Below are 21,301 nucleotides of genomic sequence, written 5' to 3'. Positions count from 1 at the left end.
TGTAGCTGTTCTCCTATTCTTTGTTTTAAGATGAGCTGCGTTTCGTCTGTATTGGTTACCATTGCCTTTTGATTGGATTATTGTATCGGTCCCTCTCCTCTGGCCAAAGACTAATTCGTCATTAATGAAGTCTCCATCAAATTTATTAGATTTACGCATTCTTTTGGCCAGTACTTGTCACCCTCTTTTAGAATGCTTCGTTTTATCCCACGTCTATTGATCCGCGTACTCTTTTCCTTTTTATTTAACTACAGCATCTCGTCTAATCCCTGCATTTTCTTGAAAAGATGAAACTCGGCAAACCGCTTGGATGCGTCGACCAAACAATCTCACCCGGACTCTCCTATCGTTGGGTACTTGGAGCAATGACAGGGTAATAAAACACACGTAAAGCTCCTGACGCCAATCATGTCATAGCTCCTGGACCATACGAACACGCCCAATGATTAAACGGCTCCGGTGCTTAACTTCCCCGTTTGATTGTGGGCAATAGCGAAAAGTGCTCAAAAGCCTGGTGCGACTCGCACCGCAGAATTCCCTGAACTCAGCATAGTCTGCTCTAATTTGTGGCGCGTTGTCTGTCCTCAATATGAAAGGAATTTCGTATCGACAGAACATAATAGAAAATTTGCTCATAACATCACGCGCAATGTTATTTTCCAATTCACATATCTCCATGAAGCGGCCATAGTAAGCTACAAAACCCATCAGATGCTGTCTCTCCGGTAGAGGACCGAAAAAAGTCCAACGCTATCGTATGCCACAGATGACTAGGCAGCTGTCCTCTTTGCAATAGCTCTGGAGGCTCTGGTGCGCCAACTAAGGTACATCCTCCTCAGTTCCTCATGATTTTCTCTACTTGATCATCCATCCCTGGCCACCGAACGTGAGACCGCAGATGGCTCTTCATCATCGCGACTTCTGGGTGCCCTTTATGAGCGATAAGTAGTACTGTTTCTCAGATAGAGCACGCAGCAACAATTCAATCTCTTCGAATAAGGACGCCCCGAAAATCATAAAATTCCTTGGCGATTGCACGATGGATTCCAGTAACCCCAAACTTCTTGGATTTCTGAATCAGTTCTGCTTGATTCTTCTACATCTCGTCACATTAACGCTGAAGAATCTGCTGCGTGCATGACGGCCTCTCGAACAAAAATCTCTTTTGATGGATTGAATGGTATTGCCTTTTGTATTGACAACCGTGATTTGCCATTGGCCAATCGTGCGTATTTGCCAGATTGTCTTTTTCTAATGTGAACACTACTTTGTGGTTAAGCGCCTGCGATCGCAATTACAACTCATACGCAACTCAGTGCTTTACAATCCGTGTGAATATCGAATGCCTTTCCAATGGGTCATGTAGTACTGGAAACGCCCCAAACCATTTCCAACGCTTCCTTTTCCGTTTGACAACAGTGGCGTTCCGTATCGGCCATTGGATTCGAGCGAAACTGATAACATGGTGTTTACTGGGCTCATCGAACTGAATCAAAATGGGCCCCAGCCCGAACGGGCTTGGATCAGTGAGCAGAAGAGTGTAGTCTTCAACCCCCATGGAACTCGAGACTCTCAATCTTGCTCATAGTATCTCTAATGAGCTCGATTGTTCCTGGTTTCATCCGAATATTATTTCCTTGCCTAGTAACCCTCGCAAAGATTCCTAACCCGTAGCTAACATCGGCAAAAACTCAAGATAATTGGCCATCTCCAAACACTGCGAACCTCCGCCTCGTATCTTGGTTCTCGCAACAATTGAATCGTTTGTATTTCACATTTTTTCTTTTTCCTTCTTTACTCCCAAAAAAACCCACTGTAACTCTCAGTTGGCACCTCCCCCAATTCAGTTCAATGTCTCGGTTAGGTCTTTAATCGTGACAACGCGATCTCTAAACTTTCATCCTCATTTAAATCGCCACCCTCTATAAGTACATCCCTTTAATTCTTCCAAAAAAAACAAGTTTCGCCACATGCACACACCGCGGCTCTCGAGTGATCAGGCATGTCTAAAAACTGAACCAAACTGCGTGCCGCATTTGAAAACTGCCACGAAGTTAATTTGAGACGGTACGCTGTTACCGTGCCTGATAAAACAACCCGTACGCTGTGAAAAAGCAATCGCGAGCCTTTTCAGTGTTGTTTTTTGCAACCCGGGTTTTAACACTTCGGAAATACTCGGGATGGCGTGTATTTCTTCTTCGTAAAAGTTTCTCGGATAGGGGAAAAGTGTATATCGTGCCCCCCCCTGGCCAATGTGCCCCCCCTTCGTTTTTCGCTAAACAAGCGAAATCAAAATGCAAAACCACCCAGAAACCATAGTATTTGATGAAACTAGCCTACTATGCAAGTATGACAGTTGTCACATGCTGTAAAAACAAAACAAAAATAAATTTGTTTTTGAGCAGCTTCCGATGTAACTTTCGGCGTCATTTCCATAGGCTATTTTCTTGTCAAAATCTGTAAATAACCGGTTGTTGCGATTCGATTGCGTAAAGTGAACTTCAAAAAGACATCCCTGCCAAAAATAACGGTATGAAATGCTTGATTTGCTTTAGCATTAAATATTTTTTCAAATAAGTAAAAGCAGGCCAATATGCCCCACTTGCGGTGGTGCAATTTGCCCCCCTTACAAATGTGGCTATAAACATAGGTAAACAGATCTAAGTTGAAACCAATTGCCATTATTTAATTCAATTACTATTGTAGAGCAACCGTGGTGGGAATAATTTATTGCCAACGTCCAAATTCTAGGTAATTCAACTACCCGGTACAAAACGCCACAGCTGCAGTATAATGTGCCCCATGCAGAAAAGAAAAAGTGCACCAGAAGGCCGAAACTAGGTTTATTTTACATAAAATAACGATATTTTGCAAAACGAGGGAAATAGTTTTACTTTCTACAAAATAGAGTTGGTCTGTCACTGGTAGAAATACTCAAATTACCGCATTGGGCATATTATACCGCAGGTGGGGCATTTTACCCCGCGCAGACGAGAAACACAACATTTAGGTGCTTTTATTAAATAATTCCTAGCATGTTTATTCCACAATACTAAATGAAATAAACAATTGCAATTGGTTGTCAGCTTAAATACCAACATATACACGTAGTTGTAACGTTAATTTGGGGAAGTATAACGGAGATATATCCATTTATTCTTAGGGGGGGCACATTATACACTTTTCCCCTATATGCTGGACGATCAGCGTGAACTCGTGTCTTTTTGCTTTTTTATTTCTTTCACTCACACGGCCAATTGGAATAAGTATGAAGCGCCTCCATGCGTGTTTTTTCAAGCTTGAAAATACTCGCCTACGGTGGATTCCGATATCGGTTAACACTCGGAAATGTGCTAACCGAGGCCATTGAAAACTTAGGCTGAAAATTGTTTAAACCTAACGCCACCGGTGTAATGCTTCTTACACTTCGTGTTTGTTTGCATGTACGGGAACGGCGTGCAAAACGAAATTAAGTTTGTTGAGTGGCTTTAGGCAATGGTGCCCACCGTGTAAGCTCGGTTCGGTGTTTTACCCATGCCTGCGAGTGATGCTTTCAGTCACCAGTGAAAACCATACAAATGTAGAAACCCTACAATACAAAACTCTGTAAATACGAGCTTCACCGCAACATGCATAACAAAGGATCATCCTCTATTTGTCATGTCAGTTCGTCCGTGCTTGTTCCACAATCGACCGCGTTCCCACTTTGCCAAATAATCATCTACTGATGGCATTGGGTGGCATCCCCGCAACACAGCCTCACCAACTCTAAGTCGAGGGTCACCGATTTGGCCTCCCGACCACAACTAGTGGCGAAATCCAAGTGGTAGGTCCCGTACCAACATCGATGGTATCTCACTTCAACACTTCATCCAACTTCCCATCTTCCGCTCTCTCCAAGATTACAGGAATCCGGCGCATAGGCCTGCGTATCCATTCCCATAATGCACTTCTGTTTATGAAAGCTTTTTTATAGCAACTTCATGTATTCAAGGGATATCCACATGATTTCCGATTACTCCTGAGTAAACTGGTTTTCCTCTGTATTTCGTACCTGGAGAACTCTAGCAATTCTCTCCTTCCATCTGGAGAATTCTTCTAATTCCCGTATTTTATATTTGGAGAGTTCTACTAATTCCCGCATTTTATAGCTGGATAATTCTACTAAATCTCGCATTTCATAGCTGCAGAATACTACTAATTTTTGCATTTTGCATTTCATATCTAGATAATTCTACTAATTCTCGCAAACACTGTGCGGAGAATGTAAACAAACCGTCAACGATCTGGAACCGATTCGTTGCGGCTTCTGTGAAACCAGCTTCCACATCAACCAACAATGTTGTGGTTTCAATAGCCGAGTGTGCAAAGATATCTTCATGCAAGGCAAAATTATGTTCCTTTGCCCTAATTGTCGGGAAATGCTAAATGGGCGTTCAATTTCATCGTACGTAGCCGACTTGCAACTGAACAACACTACACTATCGCCTACACTTACCGAACTGCCTGCCCAGGTTCAAAAGTTGTTCGAGGTGGTTGACGGTTTAAGCAAAAAAATTGACAATTTTCCTTGCAAGCCGATAAATGTTGAACCCGGAACGCCTTCTAATATGACCGCTACTCCTGTCTGGCCGAATAAAAGCCTAAAGCGTCGCCGAACTGAGTGGGTACCATTCCCAGCTGAACCTGATCGTGGTGCAAGCAATATTGATCTCAGCGATCTCTCTGTTCCATCGATTGCTTCCATCGTAAAACAAAAACGCTTTTGGCTTTACCTATCGGGATTGAATCCACAACTAAGTGACGACGACATACAAAAAATTGTTTCCCGCTGCTTAAACGTTACCGAGCCTGTTACTGTTGTGCGACTCGTAAAAAAAGGAATTGATACATCCAATTTTTCGTACGTGTCCTACAAAATTGGTTTGGACCCGGAGCTGAAAAATGTTGCCTTAGATCCTGCGTCATGGCCCACTGGACTGCTGTTCCGTGAATTTATGGAAATGCCAAAAAACTAACACGTGATGTCGAACCTGCTATCAACAACGAACATGATCCTGTTTTTAATGAACATACGCGATTTATTTTGGACGGTGGGAGCCCTCAGGCTTCTGCCAGAGGCGAGTATTTTGATCATTTTCCGGTGCAACCCATACTGTATGATCACGCATTCCAGCACGCTGCAAGGAGCTTGAATCGTGTTTGGTACTATTATCAGAACGTCCGCGGATTACGTACCAAAATCGACGAGTTTTTTCTAGCTACTATCAACTGCAACTTTGACGTGATCTTGCTGACCGAAACTGGACTGGATGACCGTATAAATTCGCAACAGCTGTTCGGCGACTCGTTCAACGTTTTCCGATGCGACAGGAGCTCTATTAACAGCGACAAAAAATCTTTCGGTGGAGTTTTGATTGCCGTTTCCAAACAACATTCATGCGCTCTATTGGAAACCTCAAACGGAACCCATCTCGAACAAATATGCGTGAGTACCATCATTTATGGTTTGCGAATTCTGCTTTGTGCCGCCTACGTTCCCCCGGTCTTAAGTACCGACAGTGCTGTTATCGATAGCCATATAGCTTCTGTCGCAGAGATGTGTGAAAAAAAGTCTGCTTGTGATGTCGTTTTGGTTTGTGGCGATTTCAATCAGCCTCGTATTATATGGGCTAATGAAAGATCACCACACACGACTTCTCTCCGCTTACCCGTCGCAAGCGCGGCGCTTATAGATGGCATGGATTTTTTGAACCTGCGTCAAATGAATTATCAACTTAACCATCTCGATCGTGTGCTCGATCTGATTTTTTGTTCCGCTGAGCAAAACTGCGTGGTTGACACTTGTGATGCTCCACTCGTTCCTGTTGATCTGCATCATCCCCCGCTAGTCTTATCGATGATGTTTGAAAGCAGAAGTAATACAGCACACTTTTTGCCCGAGAATAACACACGTACCTTGAACTACCGCAAAATTGACTTCGCTGCTTTCACCCAGTTCATAATGAGTATTGAATGGGCTACGTTATTTGAAATGAACGATGTTGATGATATTGCTAGCTTATATAGTGAGACATTGAACCAGTGGTTTAGATCTAACTTACCATTCGCGAAGAAGCCAGCTTCCCCCCCGTGGGCTACCCGTCGCCTGCATGAATTGAAGCGTGTGCGTAACACTTGGCAACGTAAATATCGAAATTTACGAACTGATGCAACACGATGTAAGTTTAAACAAACAAGTGCTGAGTATCGGCGGCTGAATTCTAGACTGTACAAAAGCTATGTTTTGCGCGTGCAAACAGACCTCCGCCGAAATCCCAAGCAGTTTTGGAATTTTGTAAACTCTAAGCGGAAAAGTTCTATTATTCCATTGAATGTTCGTCTTGATGGCAGTGAAGCTACGTCCGCATTGGATTCGTGCGAAATGTTTGCTCAGTTTTTTTCTTCTGTATTTGCCAACAACACTGCTACCGAGTTAGATGCCGAGGCTGCATCCGAATGTGTACCGCTTGACCTGATTGATTTGGACACTTTTGAAATAACTACGGACATGATAGTAAACGCTGCAAAAAAACTGAAAACTTCTTTTTCTGCTGGTCCGGATGGGATTCCTGCAGTAGTTTATACTCGCTGCGCTGAAGTTCTGGCGGAACCTTTATGTCGCATCTTTAACAGATCGTTTGAGCAAAGAAAATTTCCAGCAATTTGGAAGCAATCTTATATGTTTCCGGTTTTCAAAAGTGGTGACCGAAACAATATAAGAAACTATCGCGGCATAACCAGCCTTTCAGCGTCGTGTAAGCTATTCGAAATAATAGTAAGCTCATTTGCATTTCATACCTGGAGAATTCTACTAATTCTCGCATTTCATATCTGGGAAAGTTTCCGCCTTCCCATTAACCAATCCATTTGAATCCGTTATACAATCTCACGTGAAGAAACCTTCCGATTCTTGCATCACTATACCCTGTACCATAAACCCTATACCATATCTTTCTGTAATTTCTAATTAACCTCTTTCGATTTACTTGTGTAGAGAAATATTAATTAGATTTATCTTATTCAAATCTTTGCGAAACGCGAGATGCAACGTATTACTTGTTAAACTTCCCAAAACAACTCTTTTTTTTGTGTCCAGAAATGTCAATCGATAAAGCTACTTATTCAACTAACGTAACAACATCACCATTTTGAATTCAGAGAGTTCTATCAACTCTCGCCTTCCTTGTGCCAAAATTTGAGAAATTCTCGAGATTTCTGCCTCTTCCGGAGAAACCCATATGGATTCCGCCACAACAAACTCTACTTCGGAAAAATCCTCCAGGTTTGTGCAATTACGGAGAAACCCATATGGTTTCAAGTAATTTTCGCACAATTAATTCGCACTCGCGTTTTGTCTTACGATTCCCCTATACGTTTTCCTTTTACGGATCTCAATTTTCTCATACATGGAATATTCGCTATTACCGGTAAACGAAAAAAAATCTTACCGTTTTTTCCTTCCGCTGTAGGGTCCGAAATCCTCGTCACCAGATTGTAGTGGGCGGTTAGGGTCGTCACAATTGTCCCGTCCAAGCGTTGCCTATCTACTCCCGTCATCACGTTCTTATCTCTCCTTCCAGACGAACGTCAACACCGCTTTCTTGTATGTATGTATGTATATGTCAAAGGTATCGATCGATTATCGCAAAGTACATTGTATACGAGGTATTGTCGTTCAGGTCTAACGTACGTATATTAATAGATCAGGTCAATATACTACAAACGCAATAAATAAAAACAATGTTTACCAACTATTTATTGGTACAGGAGTCAAGCGTTATATTGCGATTAGCGATAAACACGAAATAAACTGAAATGAATGAGAGAGTAATGTTGCTGCGTTGTCGCGCAAAATTGGGCTGTTTCCGAAATGTATAATATGCATTACAAACTAACGACATCTGTTGTACTCAACAGGGAAACATTCATAGTTTCAGCATACTCTCACGCATGGCACATGATGAAACACTAACGCCAACTTCTGTTATTTATTATTAGAAACTAGAGGCAGTGTCCTATTGAGCGCAATATGTTGAAGATTAATCTGTTGCAACAAATATATAATTTTTTTATAAGAATAAACGTTTTACTAAACTAAGAAAAGTATAAGTAACAGTATATACGATACTTTGTGCCTTTTATATTTGAGCGGCACACACTATTGTTGTTGTCAAACTAAATCAAAGCAAATGACTTCCTTCAAACAGCACAAAGTAGAATTCCCGCTGACAAATAAAATAGTCATCATAAACCTAACGTTGTCTGGTGTCGTAAATGATGTACTGATGACCTTTCTCCGCGATGGCGCACGACAAAATTAAAATTTATCTTTACGACCCGCTTTCCCCGAAGCGATGCTAACATGTTAGAATTTATTGGAATATAAATACCGCTTCCGCAATGGTGGCCGTTAAATGGCTGGCCAAGTTAAATAGATAGGTTTTTATATGGGCGCCGGTATTATTACAAACGAGAAGCGGCAATCGATAATAAAACTAATCACGCGAAAGCAAAACGTTAAAGAAGCGTCAACAACATGGTCACATCGATTAGGGCTTTTCAATTTAGTCATTCGGGCGGGCGGGACTGTAGGAATCTGAAATTTTATTTATATGCGTATGGGAATTGTTGTTGTTGTTGTTATTGCGAGAGATACTACCGTTATCTTGCATGCAGCATCCAGAGGTGCTCCGACGAATCAAGGTATGTCAATCAAATCTAAAAATAGTATCAAACACAAACTCTCCTTCCATAACTGGTGTCCAGTTTGGAAAAATAATAACCAGCAAAAGCAATCGCGAGCATCTTGGCGATTCTCGAATATCAAGCCCACCGTGCGCCTGCACGAAGATATCTTGACCGCAGCGCAGCGCAGCGCCACGAGCCTGTTGTTTATTAGGTTTCATCTGGAACCGATATCGCAATGTGTTTGATCCGAAGCAATGACCACCGCGCACTACGTCGGACGGTCCAACCGTCAAAGATGGGCAGAAGTGGCAGAGTAGAGTAGCGCCTACCCGTGACGGGACTGCAGCAGCTCAACTGATCAGCCGTCGTGCGACGTGAATACATTAATTTCAGATGAATCTCGCGGGTGCTAACGGGAGTTTTATTCAAATGATGAAGAAAAAAAAATCTGGTGTATTTTACTAGTCATTTCTTGATGGTTGGTGGTGGCGGTGGCGGCGGCGACGCCGCATCTCGAAGCCGTTTTTAGTGGGCTGATATTTCCGAGTAAAATTGCACTGAATATCTGATTTGAGGACAGACAGGTTTGACGAAATATATGAATGGCAAGTGTCGCGAAATATCATCGGGCTGCTTTCGATAAAAATTTGCCAAAATGAGTGGCAATTTTTCGCAAAAAATCAAACATTTGTTAAATTTTTTTTTATTTTTTAGATACATGTTTTGACGAACAGAAAAATAAATCGTGAAATTTATTCAGCGAAGCTGAATGTAATGGTAAATATGCACCATCGTTTTTCTCAGTGCAAAAAAGTGTTTTACAATCGACTGCAAATTGCTTAATGCAAAAAAATATTTTCAAGGTTTACCGGTTTGATTTCATCTTTTACAACAACCGGAGAATAATCATCCTTAGTCTGATTGAATTAATATACATACTTCATAGTGATTATGACATCAAAATTATGTTGTCAGAGCGTACCGTAAACAATCACAACACGTAGGACAACTCAGTTTAATGACTACAGAAATATTTTTCTGGAGAATTTTCCAGAGCAATAATGCAACAGAAGTTAGTGCAACTAAAGTTGAAGAAACGCAGTTTATCGAATTTTGATCAAAGCAGAAATCGTAATGATTAATTGAAATTAATTATATTAACCACAGACGTACGCTTACTGATGTATGCATTCATCGTTACAAACTACAGAAACGAAGTTCGTCGCTTGCAACTCACGTGCGGCATAGCTGTCTCTACCGTCGTCTGAAGCGCTGCCAAAACTATGTATTTACCATCATTCATTTGGCTTGGCGGCGACGCAAAATTTCCAAAATTTTCACTTTTATTTTAGTTACTGTCTGTATATCGGATTAAAGTCGACCACGATCAGCCCGGAGCTGACAACGATCGGAAGTCGAAATCTGTTGTCCTCAAGCATATCCTCTTCCTCTTTTTTTCGCACAAAGCAGAGATAACAAACCAACAAATCGAGATCTTACCTTTTTGCGTTGCTAATTTCTGCGGATTTCACTCGTGACCGGCATGGGCAATATGTTTTTTTTTGCCTCTTCGTTTAATCCACCCCAGGGGAGCAAGCCTGTACATGTTCTGTCCAAGAGCTCCAAGAGGGCTGAGGTTTAGATTGTTACACTCGCCCGTTCCAATCAACTCTTCTTTACTTGCTGGTCTGCAAGCAATCGAAACATTCGCATGTACGGCGTAGAAAAAGATGAGCAGGTCGCCGAGGCAAAAAAACGACTCTTCCCAAGACTAATTTGCTCGTTTATGTACACAAACTTTCGGCGTGAGGATGAAGAGTAAGTACACAAACGTACTGCATGAGGCAAAAAATGAAAAGTTAGCAAATAAAATAGCCACCTTTTTCTAGCCAACCGTGGTGAGCAACGGTATCGTAGCAAGGATATTGATTTTGGGGAGGCGAATATCGCCAGCAGCAAAATAACTATTGCAAATTGGTACTTTTGGACTTAAAATAACTTGAATGACATTGACGAACTGAACAATTCTCGCGTAACTTTTCAAAGGGACCTATCTAACATTGAGAGGCTCTCTTTGGCGTCCCTCTTTTTCGATTATTGCGGTGACATAAACGCATTTTAACGAAAATTTTCTTAACGTCTAACCACAGACAAACAGACATAACTCTTGGAAGAAAAATCAACAAAAGTTATCGTACCTCACATTTATCCTGAACACTAGCGCCATCTATGATCGACATTCCCAAATATCAAATAGCAATATGAGTGTCCCTCGAAGTAGCAAGTATTTTTTATGGGGAATTTCCCTTCTTTCGTCAAAAAGCGCCACTTTGACCAAAACGGGAGACATTCCCAACTAAGCCTAAATTTGAAATGACGGTTTTATCGGTACGATGAATGGAAAACGAGTGTTATGTCTGTTTGTCTGTGGTCTAACTAAATAGTGACGCTAGCAACCGATTCATGCAAAGCTGATGTTTTAATGTGCATCTGTAGCGCCGTGGTAGGCGAAAGAGAAGAGGCACAAAGAGAATCTCTCATTGTTACTTACATCCTTTTGAAAAGTTACGCGAGAATTATCATTGTTTGAAAAAAATTCTCCACATAAGACCTAGTTGGAGAAAATATTTGAAAAATATGTCGCTCAAAGCTCTTCTAAAACTCTTTCTTTAAACACTGATACCACTGATCAAACCAGTAAAATTAAACAGAAAATTCAAAATCAAACTTAAATCGACATCACGAATTATAGCCGAGCAGAAAATTGATCTATTTTCGCCGAACTCATCCTGTCACAAAATATCACAAAATAACGAATCGATAAATCATCGTTTTGGGAAAACCCATTCCATTGCCACCCAACTACGCCACTCCGCACGGCGCACGTACGCCAACGGGAACACAACGGAGGGAAATGCTTTTACTCGTCCCGAACACTGAATCGCATGCTAGTTAGGTGATAATTTCTTCGTGTATAGATGTTCTTGCTTGGTGGAATAGAACAGGAACAAGAGGTGAACGGTAATTACGTACTATGAGATAGAACCGCAAAATCCGTGGACATTACTTTTATTTTTTTCTGAGTTACCAGCACTTTGTAGAGCTCAAAAAGTTTTTGAAACAGCTTTTCCGCTAGGTATAATTCATAAGACATAACATGATCAGATATTTTTAAAATTACAACCATAGCTTTTTGTCCGTCATTTCATACCTCACATACAACCGCATGTAATCCATAATAAACAATGGATAATTTTCTGTAAATTTAATAAGAATAGTAAAACTAAATCTGTTCCAACAACGCCACTAAGACGATGATGTTTTGCCCATGCATTAGGCCACCGCGTCCCGCTGTGCCACAGAGTAAATAAGTGAGTCCACTGGCTAAGTCCGTTTGCGCTCGGGCAAAGCGCGCGGGAGCGCGCGTCCGGAGAAAGGAAGGAATTGCTATACCAACCAAGCATCCAAGTTTCATTACCCCATTACCTACCGGGCGGCGGCGCCCTAATCGTGCATTGTAAAGCGCGTCTCTGCGGCTCTGAGACATCATCAGTTCGCCGGGGGCGCGGAAGAGCAAAACTTCATCCAAGATTCTTCCTGCCATCTTTCTCGGGTGGTAGCCTAGCGCACATACTCGTGCCCGTACCCGTACACATGCCCGTGCCCGCCCGCCCGCTTACTCTAACGATCTCTTTCTTGCCACTTACTGACTGGTAGGCTCTCGCGATCCGAGCTGGCTGCGACGAGGGTCGTGATTTGGGATCTTCTTACCTACGCGAGCCACTGGAAACATGCTGATTGCACAGAACCTTGCCACAAGTGGGAAAGGAAAGCGAAAAAAAGGAAAGAAAGAAAAAAATATAACGGGTCATCGGCTTACGACCAACGGTGATATAAAATCGAGCTTCTTTCTCATTTTATATTCAGTCGGAGACATTAATTGGCTAAGTGCAGATCGTCGTCGATCACCAACGAGGGCGAAGTAGGGATACCAAGACAGCCAGCGATCGGTACTATACGAGCGAAAGTGAAGTGACGAAAGTGGCTGACTGATAGTGTGTAGGAACTGAATTAAAATCTACTAGTGAATTATTTGTGCCAAATTAACGAAACGCACTTTGACTTTCCTTTTTGGAAGTCTTGTCGCAGGAAATGAAAGCTTTAACGATTTGCACACTGGTCTGTGTGGCCTTCAGCGGTGTTCTAAGTGCATCGATCATCAGAGTGGCTCGTGAAGATGTAGTTCCTATCGTAGATGAACTCGTCAAGGAAGAAATTGTATCTGAATTGCGGAATTCCGAAATTCCTGTCGCTGTCGAGGAAGAACCAGCCAAGGCAATCCTCGAAGATTCAGTAGTACCAGTAGAGAATCAACGTTCTGCTGTTAAAGTGGTCGAAGTCGTCGAACCAGTGGTCTTAGAAAAGGTTGTCGTGGATGAAGCGATCGTTAATGCCGATAAGGAACCCGTAGAATCTTTGCGCAGTGTTTCTCCAGTAGTAGCAGTCGATGAACCAGTCGCTGTTGTCAAAGAAATGGAAGTTGCAGTCGAGCCTGTCGTTGAAGATAAGGTGGTTGCTGCGGTTGAATCGTTACGTAATGTGGAACCAGTAGTGGAAGTTGTCGAACCTGCCGTGGCTGTTGTCGATGAGCCAAAAAAGGACCAGGATCCCGTGCAGTCCGAAGGCCCACTGCGCAGCGCTCTTCCCGTGGTAGACGAAGAAGAAGCTAAGCCAGCCATAGCCGACGTAGAAAGTGAAAAGGTTGTTGAAGTTAAAGAAGAGTCCATCGCTCCTGCAGTTAGAACTGTTGCTGAAGTTATTTTGGACAAAGCCGAGGAGAAACCAGCAGAGATTCCGGCTGAAGCCCCCGCCGTTAAGGCAGCTGAGGTTAGTCCAATCGAGTCCTTAAAAAGCGTCGAACCATCCGTTGTTGCTGAAGAACCGACTGCTGTGGTTGTAGAAGATTCAAAAGCCGCCGATGAGATTGAACCCCTTCAGGCAGTCCCGATCAAACCTTTCCTGGAACAATTGGCAGAGGCTGAAGCTGCTAACGCAGAACCCGCTGTTGAACCCGAATCAGAAGCCAAATCTGCTGTGGAGCCAGCTGCAGAAGAAAAAGCTGCTCAAGATACCGTAGTAGCTGTGGATTCCTTAAGATCCAACGCACCGGCTGTCGCTGTCGAAGAGCCAGTTGCAGTTGCTCTTCCGGAAAAAGAGGCAGCTGCCGAAAAAGTCGATGAACCAGCTGCTGAAGTTCAAAACGCTGCTGCCGATGAAGCTCCCATGCCAGCAGTTATTGCTGATGAACAAGCTGCACCCGCCATTGCTGCCGACGCTGCCGAAGAGAAGGTGCCGGTCCCAGAGGTGCCAGTGGAGGAAAAAGTAATTGACCCAGTGGAATCCCTACGGTCTGCACTTCCCGCTGCAGAGGCTGAAGAACCAAAAGTTATTATAACCGAGGAAAAAAAGGAAGCGCTTCCAGTCGTGGAAAATGAAGTAGTTCCAGCCGTCAAAACAATTGTAGAGGAAAAAGTTGCAGAGATGGAACAAAAGCCTGCTGAAGAACCAATTGAAGCAGTTAGAGCAGCTGTACCCATCGTCGAAGAAGTAGCCCCGGTAAAGGAAGTCGAACAGGAGCCATCGGATGTTGTTCGTGCCGCCGAAGTAAAAGATGATGCCAGCACGACTGCTCGTCCTAATCTAATTCAGCAAATCATTCAACCAGTCAACAACCTCATCCAAAACAGTCCACTTGGACCAATCCTGAATCGAGGCTCGACGACTGCTGCTCCAGGTGCCGCACAGGCAGCAGAGAATTTAAACACTGGCGAAGCTGCTGCTGCTCCTATTGCTAATGACGAAGCATCTGCAGCGACTACTGCCGCTCCCAATGTGTTCCAGCAGCTCGGTCAGAACATTCAAAGCTTTCTAAACCCGAACGCTCAAAACGCACAAACCTCCGCGGAAGGTAGTACCACTGCGCGTCCCAACATTATTCAGCAGGTCTCGAATGCTGTCGGTTCCGTATTCAATCGTCCGTCTAGCAACTCTGAACAGCAACCAGCTCCAGCTGCAGGACCCATTCAAAGCTTAGTACAGGGCGTCCAGAATTTCTTCCGACCAACTGGTTCATCCACGGCCGCTCCGGAAGCATCGGCGGAGGAAACGCCTGCGCCTGCTGCACCCCTTGCCGCCGAAGACGCCCCTTCCGCTTGAACAGCAATCAGTGGAAACCAAACAGCTTAGACGATTTACTCTTAAGTGTACTTTAACTAGGGACTCTGTACTTTTAAGCCATACGACTCACACATACACCGCGAGAAAAAAAAATTCATTCCTTTCTTTTTTTAAGGAATCCTATGGTTTTAAAAGAATTTCATCAAGTCAAATAATTTCGTTTGTGGGACAAGAAAGGCTAATTCTTTTACTCGCACTTTTCGAATACACCGAAGTGGCTCGTTTGTACAGTTCATCTTGTCTCTGATCGGATTGGTTTGAAAGTAAACGAACGAGAGCTTTCGGCATGCAAAATCTGCAGAGAAAAGAAAGCATTTTATCAGCAATTTATTTATTTTAAATAAAACGAAACGAAATATTTATTTAAATGTGATTCTCAAATCATCGACAGAACACGCGAGGGAAAAAAATAACACTAATGCCAATCTATCAAGAAAATGGAAAAGCAAACAAAAAAGAGAAAATGTAAAATCAATGAAAAAATTCGAAAAAAATAATAAACGGAAATACAAAAACAAACCTGTATCACGTCGTTATTACTTCCGTTGACGTAATTATCACGTACCCCCCAAAAAAATGAAATAATTAGCTGTCTGCATTAAAATCACTTCGCGATCGGCGACGTGACCATCGTCATTCGCTTCCCGCCGCCGTTCTTTGCAATAATTTGCAACCGAGACTCTTTTGACCCTTTGAAACATACCTAGTTCTAACCGGCAATCTTCCCATTAGATTCTCCTGTTTGGTCTCAAATTGCCCATTATTAATTGCCTCTACATGCTCCACAGGATATCTACCTGTTTCAGTCTGCCATCCAGAGGCAGTTTAGCAGTTGATTGTATAACAATAAAGCAATAATTTCTTGCCACTCCTTTTTCTCTACTTCGTTGCACTTTTTTTTATTGCCCGTTTGTCTTACGAACCATTCGTTTCATCACTGCGGTTTGCTTCGGCCCGTGATTCAAGGTCAAGTTCAACGAAAGTAGTTGTCTTGGCGGTTTATAGTGGCAACCGATCATTGCCCCGTGCGCAGGTCGCTTCACTTGGAGTGCATCATATCTGATGCAATTGCACCGCCGCCGCCTCGGGCACAAAGAGGAGCCTCAACATATCTCGTCATCAACAGCCATATGGTGGTTGGTATTTTAACCGTCGGTCGTTGCGTTGCTCTGGTATCGACTGTGCCAGCGAAACATACCCTCAGGCTCCGAAAGAATAGGGCGAACCCATCGACAGGCTCTGGTGGATGGATGGGCACGGGTAGGATGTTTCGCGGAACAAATTATGGCTTCCACCGATTTTCTCTGCAGCTTTGTTTTGGATAAAAGAATTTTCCCAGTTACTGTCTAGTATCACGCAATCCGGCAAGAATTAAGCGAAGGCAAAATGAAACACTGACATATTGGACTTTTTGATACATTTTAAATGTATTTCAATTTTAATTTTTTTAATTCAGTTTTTATTTCCTCAGTAAAAAATTCATTTACTTTTCTAATAAGCGTTAAGGTAGAAGCAATTAATTACCAGTAATTATATTCTTTGGAACCGACATTAAATATAAAAATATTTAATTTGCATTTCGATATAAAAAGATCATTAAAAAGTACTCATGCATTATGTAATCATAATTATTTTAATGAATTATAATTGAGCGTATTCCCTCTGGCTTGAAATGGGATTCTAATTAGTCCATCACCTCAGGTCTCCCCGGGCAATTCTTTCGCATAATATCATTCAAGTTCAAATGACTGAGGCGCTTCAACATGAAAACATGCTTTCTTATCGACGCCTCAAACAAGAATCCGAAACGAGAGCTAGACTGGACGAACCATGCGATATAACGAAGTGGAAATTTATAGTAATAAGTTAATGAACCGCGCTTCGTTGTTTTTTTTGCAATTTATTTCTATCACATCGGACACAAAAAAAAACTTAGACCTTCCTCAGGTTTTTATGTACCGGACGCATCGCATTCCACTTTACTCGCGAAGCAACAAACTCATAAATTGAAGAAGACTAGTTTTAGACAAAGATAAGAGTGTAAAGTGGATATAATAAAATGATCCTCGAGGTGCTTGTGCATAGTGTTTAATTTATAATTGCCTTAAAATTTCAAGAACGTTTCGTCGTCCAGTCCAACTTATATGTACTGGAATTATTTTATTTTTGCTGTGAATTTGTTTTTGTCGAGTGAAGTAATTTTTCGTTTTCTTGGCGCCATAGATTTTACTTTGTCACATCACATCATTAGAAAACACTTCAATGCGAATTGTAAAAAAATAAAACCATGGGCTTAAACGTATTTCAAGATTTAATCCTTCTTTATCGACGCCGACTGTTAGAGTACAGGACAATTACGGGGCTAAAGCAACGATCCTACTTACCAGATAAGCAGTTGTACCTTGAAGCTTACTGGGACATGATGCGAATTGCACACAAACTATTAAATATGTACAGTAAGTCCACAATTATGGGTCATTTAGGCTTTTTCTGCTGATTAATGCGTAAATATCATACGAAGTGATTGCTAAAATTGTTACTCATAAGTAGCACTAATAATTTGAGCAATAATTAGGTGGTATTAAATCGCCAATCAGCAGCTAGAGCTAAATGACCCACAATTGTGTGTGGCCCTTGATTGTGGACTGACTGTACTGAGAAACAATCTGTTGGTCAGTTGGTGGAGTAAGTACTTGAAAACTTGAAACGCTCAATTTTGAGGAAATTGAAAACCGCGTGCACTAGGGTTTAGCGAATACATACATTCTTCTTATTCAGCCGAGAGCCGGGGTGGCTCTTGCCGTATCAAGGATTCGTCTCCATTGTACTCGGTCCTGGGCTACTCGTCGCCAATTCGTTGCGCGTCTCGACACACGCAAGTCGGCTTCAACCTGGTCCAGCCATCTAGCACCTGGTGCCGGTGGGGTTCTTGAAGAGAACGGATTTCACTACACAGTCGTCCGGCATCCTTGCGACGTGGCCGTCCCACCGTAGCCTCCCAACTTTCGCCAGGTGTTCGATGGGAATCTCTCCAAGCTGTGCCTGTAGCTCGTGATTCGTAGGTCTCCACCACTATCCGCTTTCCGTCTGTACTCCGCCAAAAATAGTCCGCAACACCTCTCGTTCAAAAACGGCAAGTGCACGTATGTAAGTAAAGTTACTGTCTCAAGTCCGTAAAAGACTACCGGTCCGATTAGCGTTTTGTACATCGTCAGTTTTATGCGGCAGCGTATACTCCTTGATCGAAACGTCTTGCGAAGGGAAAAGTAGGCTCGATTTCCAGCTTCAATGCGACGTTGGATCTACTTACTAGTGTTATTGTCGGCGGTGACCAGAGATCCCAAATATACGAACTCATCAACCACTTCCAGTTCATCGCCGTCAATAATCACTGTCCGTGGGAGGCAAACGTTACTTTCTCGGGAGCCTCTTCCTGCCATTTATTTGGTTTTCAACGTATTAATTTGTAACCCTATCCTCCTAGCCTCCGTTTTTAGTCCGGCGTAGATTACCTCCGTCGTCCCACGGTTTCTAGTAATGATGTCGAGGCCGTCTGCAAAGGCTAGGAGTTGGCTACTCTTGCTGAAGATCGTTCCCCTTGTTTCGATGCCCGCTCGCCGGATCACACCTTCGGTCTTTTCCGGCGGCTCTATTATTCTTCAGCAGACCGATTTCTCGTCGGGTCTCTTCGAGATCGGGAGCCAGTACGCTGCTGTTGTCGTTTTTAGGTACTCCGAGGTTAACTTCCACTGCGTCTCCTGCTGCTATATCGCCGTTGAGGTGTTCATCGAAGAACTGCTTCCACCTGTCGACCACCTCGCGCTCGTTTGTGATTAGATCCCCTCCCTCGTCCCTACACATGTCAGGTTTTGGTATGTGGGCCTTGCGAGTTTGTTTCACCTTCTCGTAAAACTTGCGGGTGTGATTAGCCCGGAATAGTTGTTCGAGCTCCTCACGATCTCTGTCCTCCTTCTGACGCTTTTTCCTCCTCAGGATCGTGGTCAACTCATTCCTCGCTCATCGATACTTGGCCAAATTCTCTCTCGTGGATATGCTCAGATAGTTTTCCCAAGCTCTTTTTTTCCTCTCTATCGCTTCTTGGCATTTCCCGTCAAACCAATCATTTCGTGCACTCGAGGTTTCCACACCTAGCACCGCGGTTGCGGCCTCGTTGACGGCCGAGCGTATCCCACTCCATCCGTTTTCGAGGGTCGAGGCATCTAGCTCCACAGAGGAAGGCAGAGCTATATCCAGTACGCGCGCGTAGTTTTTGGCATTTCGCGGGTTGTCTAGTTGCGAATGCCGAGGAGGGCGACTTTGTCGCGAGGTATAAACCGTCGATAGTTTTGAGCGCACATGTACTACTACTAGGTAGTGGTGCGAGTCAATATCCGCACTCCGTAGGGAGCGTACGTTGGTGATGTTCGAGAAAAACCGGCCCTCGATGACAATATGGTCGATTTGGTTCGAGCTTCGTAGGTCAGGTGATCTCCAGGTAGCATTGTGGATATCTTTGTGAGGAAAGAAGGTGCTGTTGATCACCAAGTCTCGGGAAGCCGCAAAATTGATGCATCGCTAGCCGTTACCGTTTGTTTCGGTGTACAGGCTATGCGGCCCGATCACCGGTCTATACATTGCTTCCCTGCCGATTTGGGTGTTCATCTCCCCGATGACGATCTTGATGTCCCGTGGTGAGCAGCTGTCGTACGTTGCCTCCAGCTGCGCATAGAACCTTTCCTTCTCGTCGTCGTCGTCGTCGTCAACACGCACATCCTTTCGTTGATCGTTTTCCAGTCCATTACGCGATCCTGCATTTTGCCCAACACTACGAAGCCCGTTCCCAGCTCATTGGTCGCTCCACCACTCTGGAAACATTTCTTCCCTGCCGACCTGGGTGTTCATATCCCCGATGACGATCTTGATGTCCCGTGAAGAGCAGCTGTCGTATGTTGCCTCCAGCCTCGCGTAGAACGCTTGTTTCTCATCGTCGGGTATACCATCGTGCGGGCAGTGCACGTTAATGATGCTGTAATTGAAGAAACGGCCCTTTATCCCCAATACATACATTCTCTCGTTGATCGCCTTCCAATCTATCACGCAGTCCAACACTACAAAGCCCGTTTCCAGTTCGTTGGTAGTGCCACCGCTCTGGTAAAACTGGGCCTTTCCGCCACGGTCTTCCATACATTCTCTCCTTTGCGACAGATTTGCTGCAGAGCTCCGATGTCGAGTGGGCGGGGTTCAAGCTGTTCAATCAGCACCCGCTCGCATCCTGCGAAATTTAGCGATCTGCAGTTCCAAGTACCGAGTCTCCATGCGTCGTCCTTGTTCCGTCGCCTAGGTCGATGCCGAGTATTCCGCTCCGAATTTGTTTGAATTTTGTAAGTTATTTAATTTAGGTGTGTAGCCGTACTGGTGCAACACTACCGAGTCTCGCGATGGGGCTGCCATCTTATAGTGCCGAGACTCACTATACCTCCTTCCCGATTAGTATACGACCTTAGTTTCCACCGTGTTTGGTTACCCGATCTCCGGTAAGGTTGCTCGTATTCCGGCTGGTACCACGAGGAGGTCGGGATCGGAGTTGCTGGATAAAAGGCTAACGACCACTATGGGGTCTATATTCCGCATTATCCAGCCATTTACAACGCAAACGCTATTTACACTTTATAATTTGTATGATGCACTGTTTTTGGCTGACCCCTTCTTTCTGATTGTCCACCTGGCTCATGGACTTAAGCTAGCTATAGGTATTTTTTGAATCGTACAATTGCGTAATGCCACAATTCATCCACAAGTAACAATGTTATCCACAATTAAGCCTTGATAAAATTGCAATAAAAACAATCAGCTGTAGAATTGTTATGTGGGCATTCATCACAATGCAAAGGATTTGTGAGCCATTTCCTTTACGACTTCCTTAGACGAGTTTTGGCTACCGCCACCGTTTTTTGTTTGTCAACGGGGTTCGGTGCCTTCCGAACTTGGTATACATGTAGTCCAGAATGTGTCATTGTTTTTTGCATAAAACAAACCAAACCTTTCACTTTCGTATCTTCGTGCAACGTAAGAACTATTGAACTAATAATGTAATGTATATACTGGACACTATCACTTGTTGCTCTTACAAAACCTTTCCCCTTTTTTGCTACATTCCGAATCAAAATGTTTGAGAGAACGTTTGATCTGGCCTTGTTCGGGTCTGTACACAGTGAGGCGACTCCATACAAATGCTGGCCAAGCAAAAAAATCTCTTTAAATCAAGGATAATTTTTCTTTTTCTTCTTCTTCTTCTTCTTCTTCTTCTTCTTCTTCTTCTTCTTCTTCTTCTTCT

At 43.4% G+C, this 21,301-nt stretch overlaps 1 protein-coding gene across 1 annotated transcript; it reads left to right on the top strand.

The window, feature by feature from the left end:
• Positions 1–12,882: 12,882 nt before the first annotated feature.
• LOC128736098 (fibrous sheath CABYR-binding protein-like) lies at positions 12,883–14,946 on the top strand. The gene has a single exon (XM_053830578.1). It carries the CDS (start codon positions 12,883–12,885, stop codon positions 14,944–14,946), a length of 2,064 nt encoding a protein of 687 aa, XP_053686553.1.
• The last annotated feature ends 6,355 nt before the right edge of the window (positions 14,947–21,301 follow it).

This window comes from Sabethes cyaneus, chromosome 2 (assembly GCF_943734655.1).
Source record: "Sabethes cyaneus chromosome 2, idSabCyanKW18_F2, whole genome shotgun sequence".
Lineage (NCBI taxonomy): Eukaryota > Metazoa > Arthropoda > Insecta > Diptera > Culicidae > Sabethes > Sabethes cyaneus.
This window is presented reverse-complemented; position numbering and strand designations above follow the sequence as displayed.

Bases quoted from the DNA above. Each gene is read 5' to 3' on its own strand.
- LOC128736098 (XM_053830578.1), top strand. From the start codon at position 12,883: ATGAAAGCTTTAACGATTTGCACACTGGTCTGTGTGGCCTTCAGCGGT.